The sequence below is a fragment of the Gekko japonicus genome, unplaced genomic scaffold (assembly GCF_001447785.1).
Source record: "Gekko japonicus isolate JY-2015 unplaced genomic scaffold, Gekko_japonicus_V1.1 scaffold94, whole genome shotgun sequence".
NCBI classification, from domain to species: domain Eukaryota; kingdom Metazoa; phylum Chordata; class Lepidosauria; order Squamata; family Gekkonidae; genus Gekko; species Gekko japonicus.
Window position 1 is genome coordinate 1,268,683 of NW_015174274.1, and position 19,006 is coordinate 1,287,688.

Here is a 19,006-nt window from a genome sequence, read left to right on the forward strand (position 1 = left end):
TGGCCAAGTTCGTGATGAACTTCAGTTCATAATTTGGTTCGTGCCCTTTCCTACTGGTAACTACCATTAATCTCTGACTGTAGATTGACTTAGCTTTCTGTTATCTATGCTTACCTACAAAAGGCCGTGCCCTGACCAGCTGCCTATGCAACTTACTACCTGCAGCAATGATATTATGATAGCGTTATATGAAAAGCTTCTTGGCTTGAGGACAAGGCTGTATTTTTAATTGCATGTATAGCCTACCTTTCTTCCATCATGGAAAACAAGATGATCTAAACAGAAGTCCCAGAAGGTCTCCATCTGGGCCTAGACCTGCTTATCTTCAACCAAGCTGGTGCATCATGCCCCTCTCAGCCACACCAGGGTCCGGATGTTCCCTCTCTTAAAACCTAGTGCTGACTGACAATTGCAAATCATAGACATTCTCAGATTATTTTCACGAAATCTGTTTTTATTTAACACAGTAGTTTTTAAACCTTGTAGTACTGAGGCCTCCTGTTCTGCATTGCTTGTTGATTGCAATGAATGGTAATGGCACAAGGGCACGGCAGCTGGCGTCGCAGAAGGTCCCAGTAGATTATGGTCCTGTGTCTTCATCATCTGCTTGAAGGCATGTCAATAACCTCATAGAAGACATGTTATATAACAAGGTGTTGTTGTTTTGTTTTAATCCAAATAAAAATTGCCAAAAAACAGAAGGTCACATCTGAGAGGGACAACATTCATGTATACATCACAACCAAGAAGGTCGACAGTCTTTGGCACTGAGACACTTCAATACGAAGTGTCAATGAAATCATCAAAACCTGGCCTTGTAATTAAATTAAATTAAATTAAATTAAAAATAAATGCACCATACTCCTCCTGATATGCTACACATATCCTGATATGCTACACATAGGCTGCGGTCACACGGAGCATTAGGCACGCTAGAGGGACGGAAGATAGGCAGATTTTCTGGGCGCGATCTCACCGCCACATCTGGGAAGTGTAGAGCTCCCGTGGTGAACCCGAGGCTTCCCGCTGAAGATGCGCAGTTAAAAACTAGTACCTTGTAGGTACTAGTTTCCGGTAACCATGGGGCAAGGGCGGGCATCTGATCACGTTTCCGGTGGTAGTTCCAGCGCCCGCCCATGCCCCCTCGTATAAAGGGTTTTTTTTAACTGTCCATGGGATGCGCACAAACACCCAACGGGGCATGTGCACACTTTGGTGTCTGAAAAATAAACACCCATTTGCCGCGCTGCTTCTTTGCCATAGCGCAGGATTGTGGTGTGCTCGGCCCCTCCCCCCTACCACGGGACCTCCACGGTACGTCTGCTGGCGCAACCGCGCGTTATTTTGCCCCGGGGCAAACAGCCACGCTTCCTCCCCGCATTTTCCTGCCCATGTGACACAGGCCATACTTATATATAGCCAAACACTTAGCAATATTTGCAAACTGACAATGAAATCACGTTAAGATCTTAAGGCATCAAATGCTGTTGTAGCACACTAAAAATCAGAATGCAGTGCTTCCCCCAACGCATGCACACAATCACACACACATACACAAAAGACCTTGCAGCTGATATTGATACTAAAAGGAAAGGACAACTAAATGTTTTATTGGGTACAATTTTTATTGTGATGTATAGAATTACCTTGACACACTTTGTTATGCCAACTACTGTTAGTATTGAAGGCAGGCTTTGTATAGAATAAGAACATGTATATTGCAGGGTACTAGTAGGATAACGCACTTCGAAAAGATTCCTGTCAATGAGGGATGGACCATGCTGTACCAGCTTTTGAGGCTTGGGTTTATCCTTCTCACAATGGCATTTCCAAGTACAATGTATCACTGTTCCTCATACGAATGAATGGTGGTCATTACTGACAAGCATTTTTAACACACTGGATACAAGATTGCAAGACTGGGCTTGAATTGGTTCCATTATTACTTCTGGTTTTGCTAGCTTAATCGGAAAAGATGCCAAGTTGCCTAAGGCCAACCAATGATTCTTAATTTGAACTTGATTTTCCCATATCCAAACTCAACATTCTATACACTCTAGCATATAATGGCCATCAAAAATTAGGTACCTTTTTATTTGGGAGGGGGATGATTCGCTGTCTCCAATTGCATGGCCCATATTGGTCCCATAGTTGCTGCTGTTTGTGTATAGATTGACAGAAACAGAAGTGAAAATAGTGTTTAATGCCTTTACTACTATCTCAAGGACTGCAAGTCTGATATGTACCAGATATGCATAAGTTCTATTTCAAAACATCTGTGTGGTATAATCTTGTGATCCAGCAAGTTGAATGTAGTCCAACAGCCATATATCATGGTCTGCCAGGTGAAACCCCCCCCCCCATTTTTGCAGTCCTAGGTCGACAGAAAAAGAGATAGGCTTATGGATTTCTTGGTGAGCTACCATAAATGGTTGGTACACTGCATTTTACTTGGTGGCAGAAATGAAGCTTTGCAGATCCATATTTATGAACAACCTCCCCTCAAAGTCAATGCCAATATCCATGCAAAGCACTCTGTACTATGTTTTTATCCCAAGCATCATTCAAAGAGCTCATGGTGACATTTCCTCTGTTTTATAATCCCAATAACCCCATGGGGAAGGTGAGAGATCGACGGGTCCAAGGTTAGCCAGTGTGGTGTAGTGGTAAACTCTAATCTGGAGAACCAGGTTTGATTCCCCATTCTTCCACATGCAGCCAACTGGGTGACCTTGGGTCAGTCACAGTTCTCTCAGAGCTCTCTCAGCCCCACCTGCCTCATAGTTGTTTGTTGTGGGGAGAAGAAGGGAAAGCAACTGTAAGCTGCTCTGAGACTCCTTCAGGTAGTGAAAAGTGGGGTACAGAAACCAACTCTTCTCTTCTACTTCATGGTGAAGTGGGTGTATGGACCTAGGCATCCCCACTGTGACACTCTCAACCCCACCCTACACTGGCTCCTTGATCCTCCTCTTTCACGTTTGTGAGAGAAAGTCTGCCCAGAAAGTGGTGTTCCAATTTTGAGCAGCAGATTCCTTGTTAGATTAATATAATTCCACAAATGGTCTCAAAAGGCTGCCCAAGGGACATATTGCAGTTTTTATTAGATAACAATTATGTAATGCATGTTCCCCTTGCCTTGTGTTAATAGAAGAAAATTTCATTAAGGCTTTTCAATAATTTAACCTTAATAGGTATTCTAATGAAACGAACATTAAGAATTTAAACTTATGAGCCAAATGTGAAGCTCTTCAATAAAATATGTATAATATATACCTTTTAACAAAAATATACCTCAATTCACAAGAGTAGATGATTGAACCTGGAACCAAGGTCCCCACCCTATTATAGTTTAAGGCTTTCTGTAGTACATTTGTTGCTTGGGCAATTATAGCCCAATTATATCTGGATTTCACTGCATTCTGCTCTGTGCCCTCAGTTTTAGTCCCTTGATTTGCTCAGTTCTACTTTTTATGTGCTCAGTTCTACCTTGCTACCTAGACTTATTTTTGGGATCTGTACCCCTGACTGCAGCAGGTGCCCCCTGGATGATTCCAAACTCTATTAGGATGTGTAGTTTTGAGGTCCCACTTGGATTATCAGCTGCATAGACCTTTAGGAATCTCGCAGACAGGTTCTTACCAGGATAGGTCATAGAACCCTGATGTCTTCCCTCTCTAGCTCCTCTCTTCTTGAAAAATACACATTTCACAAGGATGTGGGCATTTGGGATAGTTACCATTTGTTGTGGGTCTTCTAATATTCAGAGCTATTTGTATGGTTGATGTTATTTTGACTGCTGAACTGTATTTTATAAAGTATCTCAGGGAGGGAAGGCAGCATGACAACACCCAATCTTGTCAGATTTTGGAAGCTAAGCAGGATCAGTACTTGGATGAGAGACCACCAATGAAGACTGCAGAGGAAGTCAAAGCCAAACCATCTGTGCTTCTCACTTGCCTTGGAAGTCCCTTTCTGGGGGTCCCATAAGTCAGTTGCAACTTGACAGCACTTACATACATATGAAAAGTATCTCTGTATCAATATATATCCAAATTTCAGTATTCTTTCCAAACTAACTTAGGAGCTCTGTCATTGTCATAGACCCCCAAATTTGGGTATGGTGGCCTGAGTCTAGATTTGCACATGTTTCTCTAGCTGGGTGTTAAAATCTAAGGCAGCAAGCCCTCGGAATGAGAGGCAGTGGAGGAAAGGCCTCTTCCTTATAATTACCCGTTCGGATTGAAATTGGGCTCCAGATAGGGAAGTAGACCCGTCCACACAAAGATGTGTACAGAATAAACATATACAGATTACTCACAATGACAGTTTACAGACAGGTAATTTTGTCCCAGTTCACTTTTGGTGATGGACCCTAGTTGGGTGGGGGTGGGGATCACACTGGGGCAGATCTCAGTTTCTAGACATGGATCTTCCATTGTCATGTGTACTTTTCAATCTCAGATATCAAATGAACTAAATGGCAATTCAGACCATATCTTTACTTCCAAAGAAAGATTTAGAATACAATCTAGTTCACACAACAGTACATAAGTTGCTAAAATTGTTCCCAAGCAGTTTCAGAAGAGGGTCATGAAGACAGTCAGGGATCTGTAAGAAAAAGTCCTCTGTGAAAGGCTGAAGGAACTGGGTATGTTTAGCCTGAATAACAGAAGACTGGGGGTGGGGCATATGATTGCACTCTCCATATACTTGAATGCCTATCGCATAAGAGAAGGCAAAGACTTAGGAGGCTGCTCCAGAGGGTGATACAAGAAACCTGATGTCAGTTGAACATTTGCAGAAATTTCCCAATGGTAAGAGCTGTTCAACAATAGAGAGTGATTTCTTCATCACCGGATGCTGGACATTCAGCTGTTGGTAATGCTCTAACTTTGTATTTCCTGCACTGATCAGAGTATTGGGCTACACTGCCTATAAGGTTGTTTCCCATTTCTATGATTCTATTATGTACCATGTAAGACCACCAGTAAGGCAAGGCATGGCTGAATCAGGTATGTATTTCACAGTTCAGCAAAAAAGGGCAGTCATACACTATCACAAAGTTATTATGGCAGACACCTTTCAACCATCCTAGATGATATCAACAACAACAACAAAAGCACTGTGAAAAATTATAACTACTTGGCAAGGCAAAACCTTACAAACTTCACTGACAGCTATCATCCTGAGATTGTGCTTTGTTAACTACAGTGAGTACTCTTGATTTTGAAAATCTTGTTTATGTAAAAAGTCAGATTACGGGATCTAAAATCACATGGGACACTATGTCACAAAAAGAAGACTGCCATTCTTAAGTGCAATTATAATAATAGCACAGTTTTATGCTCACAAGTGAACATTTGACCAAATCCAACATTTGACTGCGTGAGACGCATACCAACGCTTTCCTTGGCAATCATCACTCTGAAACAAGAAAGCATGTCACTATGTTTCATGCACAAGCACATTATGTAACATACACAAAATAAGGTTCAGTGGAAATTATGTGCCTTTGGCTGGGGGGGGGGGAAGGGGGGTTAAAAAGTAAAAATGAGAAAAGCTGCTGGCATTGGTCCACTGATGAAAGAAAAATTAGCCTTGTTGCTTCCGTTTTGTCTCACCTTTGAAATCCATTGACATTTCTTTGACATTTGGTAACTAAAAAGATAATATAATTTCATCCGTTTGGACCACTGTCATTTAAATACTTATCTTTGTTACAGAACAATACTAAATTTGCCTTCTTGAGGCAGATGCAATTACTGTACATTAACACTGGTTCAAATTGGTGTTTCCACAGCAAACACAATATGTGTAATGTTACTCAGTTTTGTAGAACAAAATTAGAGTCCAGTGGCACCTTTAAAACCAACAAAGTTTTATTCTGGGTATAAGCTTTCATGTGCTTGCACACTTCTTCAGACCAACACAGCTACCCAACTGAATCAGTTTTGTAGAAACATCTCTACTTGTACATAGGTTCTCTGCTTGTACCAGGGCTTTCTGATGCGTGTACATTGCTGTTCTTGCACATATGTCATCCACACACTTCTCACATCTGCTGCAGGAAATGCCACTTACTCTACTGTGCACCTCAGTTATGGAACACTCTCCCCACATCCATGAATCTGATGCTGAACCTTTTGACCATTTGTTTCCCCAGGCATTTTTCAATTTGGTAGTTTCCTATTCCAATTGTTAGCAGCCTTCAATCCTTTTGTCACTTTTTAAAAATCTCCTGCTGGCTGTCTTTCTATTCACTAAATTATTTTAATCCTGCAATTTAGGTGGTTGTAAAAACTTTTTGCTGGATAGATACATCCACACAGTGGGTCCAAGTACAGAAAAGGGAGGTGTTTCTACAAACCTGTGGGAACTCCCAATATTGCAGAAAAATACCAAACACACTGAGGGGGTTTATCTCCCATAAACTGGAGAAACAATGTGTGCAATTTTGAGGGGCGAGGTACGGTTTAAAATTGTCCATTCCTTTCCCATGATACCTCATGAACTTGTATGAGTGTTTGTGTGTGTTTGTGTGCATATGGAAGTAAAGGATATAAATATTTTAGATATATAAAATTAAATAAAATGTTCTGTAAAGAGACCTACCTTGGGCTAATCAGGTAGACATTTGCCAAACTGCAGCTTGAGGATACCCCTTCCATGCAGCTGGAGAATCTGGTTATACTCTTTGGGCATTGCATGGAAACCAGGTTTGGGTAGTTGGTTATCATAATAGTGGTGGCTGATTGGAGTACCTGCTACATTTTTTGAGAAAGGCCAGAAGCCATAAAGCTTTACATTCTCACAGAGTTCCAAAGCAGCGCTGGTGATCATAAAGCCAGAAGACAGCCTATAGGCTTTGACTCCCTTAGTTCTCCAGAACTGGGCAAGATTTCTGAGGTATCGGGGATAGAAAAAGATGGCTTTCTGTTTTGCACTGAACTCCTTCAGAGTGTGATGCACTTTGAAAGAAGCAGCAGTGTTGCTCCTGAAGGAAAAAGCTGGCAACAAAAGGAAAGTGTCTCCGTAGCTTGCAATGTTTTCCAGGAAGGTGGCCTTCTTTTCATTCAGTTTGTTATATCTGTAAACATGAAAAACTGAATGAAATTTTCAAATGGTTCAGATACACTAGGAGAATGCAAATCGTGTATAATGCCTAGCTGTATGAGGATTGAACCAGATGACATGCTGGAAGATCTATCAATAAATCTCAGATGCATTTTTAAACTGGGTAAACAGCAAGTACAAGAGAATAGGGTGATTCAGAAAAGCACTGCAACACAAAGGGGGTGGGCTTAACTATTTCCCCCAGTACTGCTATTGGAAGAAATAAACAAGTACTTCTTTCCTTAATGGGTAATTATGTTGTGGAATTCACTGCCAGTGGACATAGTGATGGCCATGAGCACATATGGCTTTCAAAGGGGATTAGACAGGTACATGGAGGATACATCCATCAATGGTTACTATCCATGGTTACTAAACGGAACTTCCATATCCAGAGGCAGTAAACCTCTGAATACCAGAGTTGAGGCAACATTAGAGGAACATCTTGGCCTCTGTATACTGTTTGTCAGCTCTCCAGGGTAACTGGCTGGCCCATATATGAAACAGGATGCTGGACTAGAATGGACTATTGGTCTGATCCAGCAGGGCTCATTTTATGTTCTTAATAGTGGGACAGATAGCTGATTGGGGGCAAGTTAGACTTGGGGGAAGGGTTCAAAGCTACTACTGAAAAATAAAACAATGCACAGGTTGAGATTTTGCAGGTTGAGATTTCACATGGCTACACTGCTCCCACAAGTATATGTGAACTCTCCATGCATAAGGAGACACTGTTTGGGTCATCCTCTCCAAATAATCTGTATGCTGGGGAGAGGGGGGAGAAGAGGACGTAGATGAAAAGTATGAATTAATCATAAGTTAAGAAAAATTATTTGAAAAGCTAACCACATCAATATATTAAAAATGTAAATATGACAGAAAGACTCTCCTACTCCTCTGAGTAGCTTTTCTCCAACATAAGTAGGCTCTTCCTCCAATGGAAGAGCCACATATGCTGGATAAGGACTCTTTAGATTGGAAGAAGACCTCAAACTTGAGCCAAAATGAAAGGTAGGGTATAAATATTTTAATAAACCTTGCTCAATGGATTGATAGGATCCATCCCATTGTCACAGGAATAAAACTGGTGCACAACTAGGCATAAATTGATCAGTCGCAGAGCAGAAAACACTCAATAAACTTTCATAAAGCAACGACAAGTTGCTTTTCGTTCCATAAGGAGCCGATTTCCCCCTTACTGCTTGCTTGGCATGTGTCTGCTAAACGCACATGGTGTTAAACTAGCTCTGGAGACAGTGCTGCTCTGTGAAAGAACCTTGAAATTAGGCTTGAAATGAAGCAAAACCTTGAATAACATTTGAGGGATGTCAGCTGTCTGGAATTCAGCCCCACAGACGTTGTTTAAGCAGCAGCTATGATTCCAGGAATGCTGCCTTTGCCTGATGCTTCAGAGCACACAAAGGCTGGCGGGGGGGGGGGGGGGGGGGAAGAGGCCAGCTCTCCTTATTTCACGGAAGGTTCTAAAGGATGAATAACTTAAGGAAATTTAATTTGCATTAAGAGGGAGTTTGGGAGCACTAATGAAGCAATTGGAATGCAGTGGCCAATGTGGAGACACACCAACCAGCCAGTTTCTAAAACGGAAAGTCAAGTCATCAAACACAAGCTGCAAACAAACTTGTAGTTATACTCACTTCTGGGATATAATGCTTGGGTTGATGGTCACAAGATTTGTTTTACTGCCAACATCTTGTCTGATGCTTCCCATCGTGGGGGGAAGGTTACACCTGGAATTTTACAAGAGTTGTTTAAGAGCTACTATGAATAGTCCATCATTAAAAAAAACCCATCATTGTCAGGCAATAATATACATCACTTGCAGTGCCATCCTAAGCAGAGTTACGTTCTTCAAAAGCCATATAAATCAACAGACTTAGGTGCAGCTCTGCTTAGGAATGTACTGTAGATGTCTTAGGTAGGTGGTAGATACAGGTGGGCCAATATACAAATAACTGCTGCCTTCAGTGTCATCAATGGAAAAACCAGTGCTTATTCACTGGTTTACCTAGGATGTTTGCTCTATCCATATAATCACACCTGAGGCAACCCGCAGCATAAAACTAGACATGCAATAAATGAAAACTGCAAAAAAAGAGACAATAGATTTTCACTGATAGCAGCAAAGAGCATAGACAAAATCAACAAATTAAAACAATGAAATATAAAACCTGTTAAGTAGCGAGATAAAAATCAACAATTTGGTGGGGAAGCTGCAGGATGGAAAGCACAGCAGAGCCAAATAGAACATAAAATTGCTATCTGGCTATCTATTAAATCTAGCTAAAATTGCTATCTGGCTTCCTATTAAATCTAGCCAAATGTGAGTGCAAATAAAAATGTCTCCACTTTGGTGCTTAAAACTATACAGGCCAGGCACCAGGAAAATCTCAGTGGGGACTAGGTATTCCATAATGAAGTCACCATCACTGAGAAGGATCCGTCTGTGGTCACCACCCACCTAACTAGGTGGCAAAGGTGCTGGGCTCAGATGTGGGTCATTGACTAACAGCATCTTAATCTTTTTTGGACTGAACTTCAGCTCATGAGCTATCATTCAACCATCACTATCACCAGACACTGATTCAGGATTTCCACTGGGTTTTGATGTAAGGAAGAAACAGAGCTGGGTATCATCTACATACTGATAGCACTTCACTCCAAATCCTTGGACGACTTCTCCCAGCAATTTCAGGTAGCTCAAGGAGATGTCCAGGAAAAGTTCCAGTTCCCGTCAGATGCAAAGGGACATGGTGGGGACAAAGCTAGGTAGAATTTAACATGAACAGAGTAGAGGGTGATTGAACCCCATTTACATTTAGTTTTGCAAAAAAGAGAGCTTAGGGTAAGGGCGGTTAATCAAGCAAAACCCAAAATATACAATTGTCTGTACAGCAAACTACAGAAAATACAGGATACTTACCCTTTTCTGCATCCCAACTCCCTACATATCAACATGGATCACTAAAAAAGGGGACTGTATGGATACAGACACTTATGATGCTATAAGCATAGTTGTGTAAGTCTCACACGTATTTCTGAGCATATGCCCTGCCCTTCACAATGAATAGGCATCTATCTTGTTCTTTTGCTAGTGCATTCATGAATCATGAAAACAGACAGACTTGGAGGGGGAAGGAACAGAAGGATACAAGAACACATACCTGTGAACTTGCCACTTGTAAGCATGGACAGCTAATTACTTACTGGCATTTCTGATATCCTGGCTTGTATGTCTAATTTTAACTACCTTGTGGTTTACAATTTCTCACCTGAAAACAAAGTCAGATTGATCAATTTCTGCTCCACAGTTGGAGTTCTTCAGAATCCCTCCATTTCCAACCACCGCACAGTTCTTGAAGGGCTGTTCCAGAGGCTGAGACTGAAAACAAAAATAATGGATAGATCCTAGGCTTGTACTGATCCAACAATAGGAACACTTCACAAGGATGATTCCCTTGTCAGACTTGGATTTATCTGGGCTAGTACTATATATCGTGGCTGGTAACAGCTCTCCCCAGGAAGGTGTTTGAATCCATAACCCAGATGTACAGCCTGAAGTGCATTATTGCATCTAATTTGATGCACTATATTAAGCAGGATTCCCCCCCCACACACACACAATTGCAGCTGATTTACGGTGACTCTTATAGGGTCTTCAAAACAAGAGATGTTCAGGGGTGGTTTGCCATTTGGCTGCCTTTGTGTCATGACCCTGGACTTCTTTGGTGGTCTCCCATCCAAACACTGACCATGGCTGACCCTGCTTAGCTTCTGATATCTGATGAGATCAGGCTATCCTAGGCTATCCCGGTCAGGGTACTAAGCAGGATAGCATCTTGTTAAAAGTCTAGGACTCTGCTGGCTCTCAAAATAGGGCAAGGTGAGAAAAACAGTGGTTTCACCCAAGGGACCACAGGTGTGCCATCAGTGCACTAGGTAAGCATATACAAGAAAAGTCATTTTTTTTTAAAAAGATCAAGCTGAAAGTTATGATCAAACAGTATGTGGCATGCAGATCACAGAATACTGAATGCACTGATGGCATATATGAGGAACCGCCCCCCTCTGAATTTTTGGTCAGCTGTGCATTTCAGAATGATTACTTGCCATTTCTCAGCTCAGGGTAGGTTTTTTGTCAAGTCACCTGATCTTGGAATGGACTGTCATTGAAAGTCAGAAGGGCCTTCTTTACAGCCATTCAGGAAAAGGGGCACATCTGGTTAGTTTTCTGAGCTTACAATGATGTTTGTGTTTCCTCACTGAATTGTATTGCTGAATTGTATTATTGTCGTGGGTATATTGTTGGCTTCACAGTCTGATTTTATTTATTTTTTACATTATTTATGGATACCATAAGCTTCCTCCTTGAGCCCGCCTTGGGGGAAAGTGTGATGTAAACAAGTTGAATAAATAAATAAATCTTAACAGATTACATATTTCTGGTCATGGAAAGTATCAAAGAAGCTCTCCGTACTTCAGGCAGCATCCTGAATATTTCCTCTGTGATGTGGATGGTTTTTTTATTGTCCACCTCATAACTCATGTTGCTTCCCAGCGGGGTATTGTTTTGCGAAGTGATAAAGTTGTGAGCCGCATCACAGCACGAGGCAAGCTCTGACCTGCAAAATAATAAAGATCCGTGTAATGAATGCTGTCAAGGTGGCAAAGAGAATGGGAAATAAAACCAGCTTCTTATTAATGTTTGTAATAACAAAACAATCTCGTGACTCCTTCATCAGGTTTGTTCTTCATTCATTTACTGGCTTTTTTTTTTTTTTTAAGAAATCTTCACTACTTCAAGCAAACTCAGAGCAAGTCAGAGATGATAGTATTTTGCAAGGCTGTTGCAGAGTGTCTTCAAACCTTGTAAGCCAAAGAGTAGTCTGGAAAATCTATGACATCCCCACCAACACAGAGAGTGAAGAACAAGAATATTACCAACTAACCACAAGTAGCACATTCTAGTATAGTACACCTTGGGGAAGGGGGTATCACTTTGTAAAAGACTAGTTTTGTGCTACCACATCAAACCATGGTGTGGGATATTTCCTTAGCAGATGTGCTGTTTGAAACCCCTTATCACTTATGTTGCAACTGTCCCTATTTACTAGACGGTCTCTATTTTCTGGTTCTCATCAATGGCAAAGAAGTGTCCTCATTTTGTCATTAGCTTTGCCTTTGGAGGATGCTCATATGTCAGGGTTCAGCTCACCCATCAAAATCTCTCAAAATTAATATTAGATTGGGGAATGGTCCCATCTTACCCTTATTAGTGCACTTCCATGCTAGCGCACATGTGCAAGAGAACTAAAGCCACATGCAGTGCACAGCTGACCATTTCTCACACTGCAGGTGCTAATGTAACTGATATAAAATACTGTGGCACAATCATCTTCAATGAAAGGGACTATTAGTCTCTTGGGTTTGTAACCAGTGTAAGCCAGGGTGTCACACCCCACAGCTTCTGAGGTCAGGGTGTGAAGCAGGGGAGCAGGGGGAGCCCCAAGGGAGGCTGCATTTCCGCTACTGAGCACGACAACTAAAAGGCAGGCTAGTTGCCTCCTTGGAGATAAAGGATGGCTTAGAAACAGAGACCTCCTTGGGAGTGTACTCAAGTGTAGGACAAGAGAACCAGGGAGTGAGTGTGGCAAGGTTCAGAGGAAGGAGAATGAAAGGCCAAAGCAGGCAAAAGGGAGAGGGGTGGGAAATCTAGTGGTCAAGGTCAGGGATCTGAAGGGACCAAGCCCTCCCAGGTACAATGGAGGCTTGCGTTCCTGGTCATGAGAGCAGTGGGAAGTTCCCTAGGGATCTTAGGGCAGGCCTGCCTCAAATCCTCATTATGCATAAACGCACACCAGCTAGAGGCAGCAATTAAGGAATCCTGCACAGGAGCCAGACCCAGGTGGAGGTAGTAATGGACAGTTGGCACCTCCAGGCTGTAACCTAGCCTTTGAACCCAGGACTTTGTTATTTCAGATGGATTATGCAGTAAACCAGAATGCTAGCTGTCCCCTGGTGTCTGCTCAGGCTGGAGTGCTCAGATGTAGAAGCAGTGCCTGGCCCTTGTAGCACTGACACAGAGCAACTGCAGACAGAATGGCCAGAGGGCATGGCAGGTAGCAGAGAGCCTTCAACCGTGGGAGGCAACAGTGGGCCTCACAAAATAATCCTTGGTATGAGAATGAAGTGTATTACAGAAAGGGTTGCCAGGTGCATGCCTGCAATCCCCAGGAGACTTTGGGGGGTAGGATATGGGGGGGGAGACATCATGTATATGACAACTTCATCTCTAGTTGAACCTGGATAAACCACAGAGATCAGCGAAATCCTAGCGAATCAGTGACATCACTTCCAGAGTTTAGACAGAAGTCGTATCATCACATACAAAGTGTCCCCTCCCCAATTTCCCCCCACTCATTTGAGCAGTGGTGTGGGGGGTGGGGAGGGAGAAATAGTTCTGTCTCGAGAGGTGGTGGGTTCCCCCTCACTGGCAGTCTTCAAGAGTGGCTGGAGGAACTCTTGTCAGGGGTGCTCTAGGCTAATCCTGCATTGAGCAGGGGGTTGGTCTAGACGGCCTGTATGGCTCCTTCCAACTCTATGGCTCTATAAGTGGGAGATCACTCACCATAGTGGGCCAATGGGCATTTGGCAAGCCTAATTATAGGCAGCTCTCTATTTTCATCTGTGAAATGTTGGAGACTATGTTATCACTCCCTGTTTTCCTGACTGACACACCCTCTTTCTTTTGATGTAGCGACATGCCACTGAAAGCAAGCAAGAGCAATTTTTTCCCCAGCACTTTAATGCATAGCAATGATACAAAAAGAGGTCATGTTTATAAATATCATTACAAAGAAGAGATTTTTTAAAGAATTAAGGAGTCTGGTGTGCAAAAATGCAGCACGAACACAGACATCTTTATCACACATTATGTCTTTAATTTTAAAGTTATTTTCAGCATTTATGGAAATTCAAACCACTGTAGCATACAGGTCATAATATTTAACAAGCTAATGTAATGGTAGCAGTTATACTCAGCCATAAGAAGTCTATATTTTAGATGGCTTTAAAGAGCAATGAATTCTCATACAATTTTTACTAGTTGTGTCATCTAATTATTGGAATGACTTGATACATAATGGGGTCTACCCGTGCCACATTTTAGGTAGCAACATTTGCTGGAAGTTTGTAAGCATGGCAGCAGAAAACTGCACAGCGTATAGGCTAAATCCACAGGATTCAAGTTGATGGGCACTGCAAAATTCATCTGGGAATTGTGTGTAGTCTGAGATTGTTCAAATCCATCCCAAGAGGAGAGGAAAGAGAAAATTAGCATGTGACAGAGATAACGTTGACACTTACAAGGAAAGTCTACATGCCTGCAAAAAGTACTAAATATATCTGCCTTTTTGACCTGTCCAGTTACTACCTATAGTGGGTTTACACGTGGAAGAACACTGTATGGCAAGAAGATAGTGAATCTTTACAAAACCCCATGAAATGCCCTCTATTTGTCCTCTTTCACTCTGTCCCAGGCTTCAGGCCTGCACTGCTAGCTCCCAGCTGATTAGTGCGTAGTTGGAGAGAACACACTGAAAGCAGTGAACAGCCTGCCTGTGGGAAAGCATCCCATGAGCAGGCGGTGATGTGTGCAAGAAATTAGGCCGCAGCAACTTTTAAAAAGCTAGGCAAGGATCGAGACCTTTGGATTCTACTGGCTGACATGGAATTGCACCAATGAGTGGCATCTCAAGAGGACTGCCAGGGATCCCCAGTCTTCAAGACTGTCTGCTTGGTTTTTCTGTGGTAAACCACCACCCTGCTTATGACCCCTTGTTAAGCCTTAATGATGGGGGGAGACTTGTCTTGGGAGTAGTATGTGAACCCCTTGTTAAGCCTTAATGATGGTGGAGACTTGTCTTGGCAGTAGTGTGCGTGAAAAGGATCTAGGGGTCTTAGTAGACCATACACTGAATATGAGTCAGCAGTGTGATGTGGTAGCTAAGAAGGCAAATGCAATTTTGGGCTGTATCAACAGGAGTACAGTGTCCAGATCATGTGAAGTTTAGCCTGGAGAGGAGACGACTGAGAGGTGATATGATAATCATCTTCAAGTATTTGAAGGGCTGTCATATAGAGGATTGTACGGAATTATTTTCTGTTGTCCCAGAAGGTCGGACTAGAACCAATGAGTTGAACTTAAATCAAAAGAGTTTTTGGCTAAACATTAGGAAGAACTTCCTGACAGCAAGAGTGGTTCCTCAGTGGAACAGCTTCCTCAGGAGGTGGTGGGCTCTCTTTCTTTGGAGGTTTTCAAACAGAGGCTAGATGGCCATCTGACAGCAATGCTGATTCTGTGAATTTAGGCAGATCAGGAGAGGGAGGGCAGGAAGGGTTGCATCAGTGCTTAGTTCTTGTGGTCCTTTCTTACACGCCCAGGGAAATGCCGATCATCATTTTGGGGTCAGGAAGCAATTTCTCTCCAGGCCAGTTTGGCTGGAGATCCTGGAGGTTTTTGTCATCTTCTGGGCATAGAACAGTGGTCACTGGGGGGGGGGAGGTATTTGTGAATTTCCTGCATCTTGCATGGGGTTGGACTAGATGACCCTGGAGGTCTCTTCCAACTCTATGATTCTAAGAATATGGTCCAGAATGGCCACTATTAACCCAGAACAGCAGCCCACAAAAGTCAACCTATTACATTACCAATTTGTAATGAACAACCCCCCCTTTCACCCTTCCTTTGGTAATATTTCCATTTTAAAAATCCTATAGCATTTGATTCTAATTGAAGGCTGTCCTGCTATCCAGCATAAGATCTTGATTTCTACAAAGATCTGAACATCAGACGAAATACATTTCTGATGGATAACATTCATTAGCAGAGATGGTACACACTTCCTTTTTATTGCTTGCAACATAAAAGTGATTATTTCAATATAACCAGAAATAGTCTGGCATAAAGGAAAAGATTTCTCAACTAATAAGAAAAGAATAGCTTCTAATTAACGTTATGGTTCAGCTAATGCAGTAAAATGCAACCAGGCAGGTACTGTATTAATACAGAGCATTGATGAAACAGGCAGATAATGGAACAGTATTTTGAACATTTTCTTTCCTGGGAGATCAGTGAACTCATGTCAAAGTAAATATGCTTTCTTCACTTCAAAAGCATCAGCATACACATTTTCCTGTACACTGATCATCTCAAACAAGCAGGAACCTTAACTGAGGTCTTCCCGATCAACTCCAACACCCCATCTACTATCTGACAGATATTATTTATTGTTTATAAAACATATGAGTGGCTTTTTAAATTAATTAACATGTTCAAAATCTTATAACAAAATAAATTAGAAATCCAGTTTAAACAAACACACACATAAGGTCATGGACAGTGAGGTTTCCATTAAAATAGATGAAAACCAGTAATAGCACCAGTCCTTTTGATAAACTGTCTGGCCTACACAGGATCTTCAAGGCAGCTTCATGGCATCTCTGATGTTTACAGAGATACAGTATTATCTAATGAGCAAAGTCCCCACCATTCCCCACTGGTTCTGCCAGCGAACGCAGAAATTGAGCAGAGCTATGTTCTACTGACACATGATGCAGACCCCTTGCTGGAGTCAAGAGGTATGGATCTGGTCAGTGGCTTTATCTTGGGAAGCTCATGTATATTACCTTGAATTCTGTGATCAAAGCAAGGTAGGACAGAAATGTGATAAATAATGTCTGTCAGGCAGCCAAATCCTATGCATTCGTTTTGGATGTCATGGAACAATCTGTGACTGATTCCAATACATTTTATGGCATGCAGGGCAGAGTCACCAAGTCTGCCCTGTGACACCAACTACACCCATTACACTTTTTTGTTGGCACTGTATGGTCCAGTCTGGGGCAGCATTGGAGCAGTCTCTCATAAAATTAATCTGTTAGATGGGTTTGGTCTCCCAGTGGCTTATATCATCAACCCCGACAACCTTCTTATCTAAAACTGCCTTCCTCACCTTCATTGCAGCCATGAAAGAGCAACAAAATGCCATCTTTTATGTTCTTCATTACCGTTCATTTATTCATTTTATTCAATTTATATCCCACCCTACCCCACAAGCAGGCTTACAACATTGATAAGACAAGATCTCCAGGCCCCAGCCTGAGGTTATAATACAAAAACTAAGGGTCACAGTGTTAGAGAGATATGGGAAAATGTATGACACTGTGTATAACCGATGTATGCTTAAGTTAGATCTATTTTGTGCTTTTTTCTTTTGCTTTTTTTCTTTACTATTACATAAATATTGGTGTCAAATATTATCAAACATAGGTTTCACCAAAACAGTACATCGAAGTGCAGGTCTACACTATGTTCAAACATTGAAACAGCACCTTGTTAGTTTCCCAATCACTAGTCTCACAGGACTCTAGTAATTTACCCATATCGAATACAATCTTTTTCAAGGACAGTGATGTACATGCAGGACATAAGGCACAATAGATTCTCTTTGTGAGTATAAAACTCATAAAATAGCAAATAGCAGCATATTTTCTAGGGTTCCATCGGAGCCCTTGTGGCAAACATAATAATTTATTTAGGAGAACATATACCTCAAGCTCTATCGTACAAACTGATGTATGTGCATGCATGCAGGATGTATGTACATTCATGCAAGCTGGGTTACTGAGTCAAGCTCCTGGTCTGTCAAGGTCAGTCTTGTGTATTCTGAATGGCAGCTCCACTTCAGGATCTCAGGCGGTGGCCTTTCACATCATATGCCATCTGATCAGCTGTCATCACATGCAATATAGACCTCCAAATCCTTGGATAGGGCTAGACATAGTGTGTTATGCATGTAATAAAATCTGGGTGGCTTTTTCCCCCTAAGGAAAGCAGCTTGGGAGAGGGAGATAATCTGGAGTACAGAAGTGCTGAGGGAGTAGCATGCTTTTCCTGCATGCCACTTAACCACTCCAAATTACCCCCAAAGCTACTTTCCCCTGTTCAAGCAATGTATTTGTAAAGGTAAGCATGAGCCCGGAACTCTGCAGAGGAGTGTCTGTGTGTGTGGAGGGGAGTCAGAAGCAATACCAAATGAAGAAATGGCAGGCAGAGGGGAAAAGGATAACTAGCCCTCCCCTTGCTGCTGCTTCACTTAAAACCCTCCCCTCCCAAAGCGGCTTTCTCCCTGCTGCTCTTTCTTGTGTGCTTATGTGGGTCATGTGGTTCTGCGCTTTAAAACTTTCCCTCTTCTATTTCAATGGCAAAATGTAAGTTAATTAGTATGTCTGTACGGTACACTGAGCAGTCGAAGAGAATTGATTTGTGAATCTGGTCTGAGATTGACGTTTTCCCTATTTCCAACTTTTAGCTTTAAATGATGTGTCAGTGAACATTCGCTGGTGATGGATGCTGAGTGTGTAACCCCTAGCTAGGAACGGAATGAGCCAGGAAGGGGTGGAGCCTCTAGATGCAGAAGGGTGCAGAATGTGTGGAAAGCAGATGCAAGACTGCCCTGCTGGGGAGTTTGAACCTTAACCACAGGCTCTTAACACCTTGAGGTAACTGTGATTTTCGTATGGAAGCTGTTAAGGGAGGGAGACTTTTGTTCTAAATTGTAAATATTAATGATTCAAGGATGTGTTATCTAATGGGGAGTTCATTTGGGACCGATGCACAGTGCACAGAGGGTGCAGCTGGAGGCTTCCTGGGCCACCAACAAGAGAACAGAGATGGACTTTGGGGGTAGCAAGCTGTGGAGTAGGGAAAAGTTGCTTGGACTTTAAAAGATCATTGTTCTGTTGTGTTACCAAGTTCTATGTTTTTGTTACATGATATGATGTTGTGGAGCTGCGGTGGCTCAAGTGGTTAAGA

General features: G+C 42.1%; 1 protein-coding gene across 1 annotated transcript in view; it reads right to left on the reverse strand.

Annotated features, from left to right (window-relative positions):
- Window positions 1–6,618: 6,618 nt before the first annotated feature.
- ST8SIA6 (ST8 alpha-N-acetyl-neuraminide alpha-2,8-sialyltransferase 6) overlaps window positions 6,619–19,006 on the reverse strand; it is a 59,753-nt gene continuing 47,365 nt past the window's right edge. Inside the window, exons 5-8 of the mRNA XM_015423747.1 lie at window positions 11,609–11,753; window positions 10,404–10,513; window positions 8,769–8,861; window positions 6,619–7,087 (exon numbers count right to left, since the gene is read on the reverse strand). Coding sequence (XP_015279233.1) covers window positions 6,619–7,087; window positions 8,769–8,861; window positions 10,404–10,513; window positions 11,609–11,753 — 817 coding nt within the window. The remainder of the gene's footprint in view (window positions 7,088–8,768; window positions 8,862–10,403; window positions 10,514–11,608; window positions 11,754–19,006) is intronic.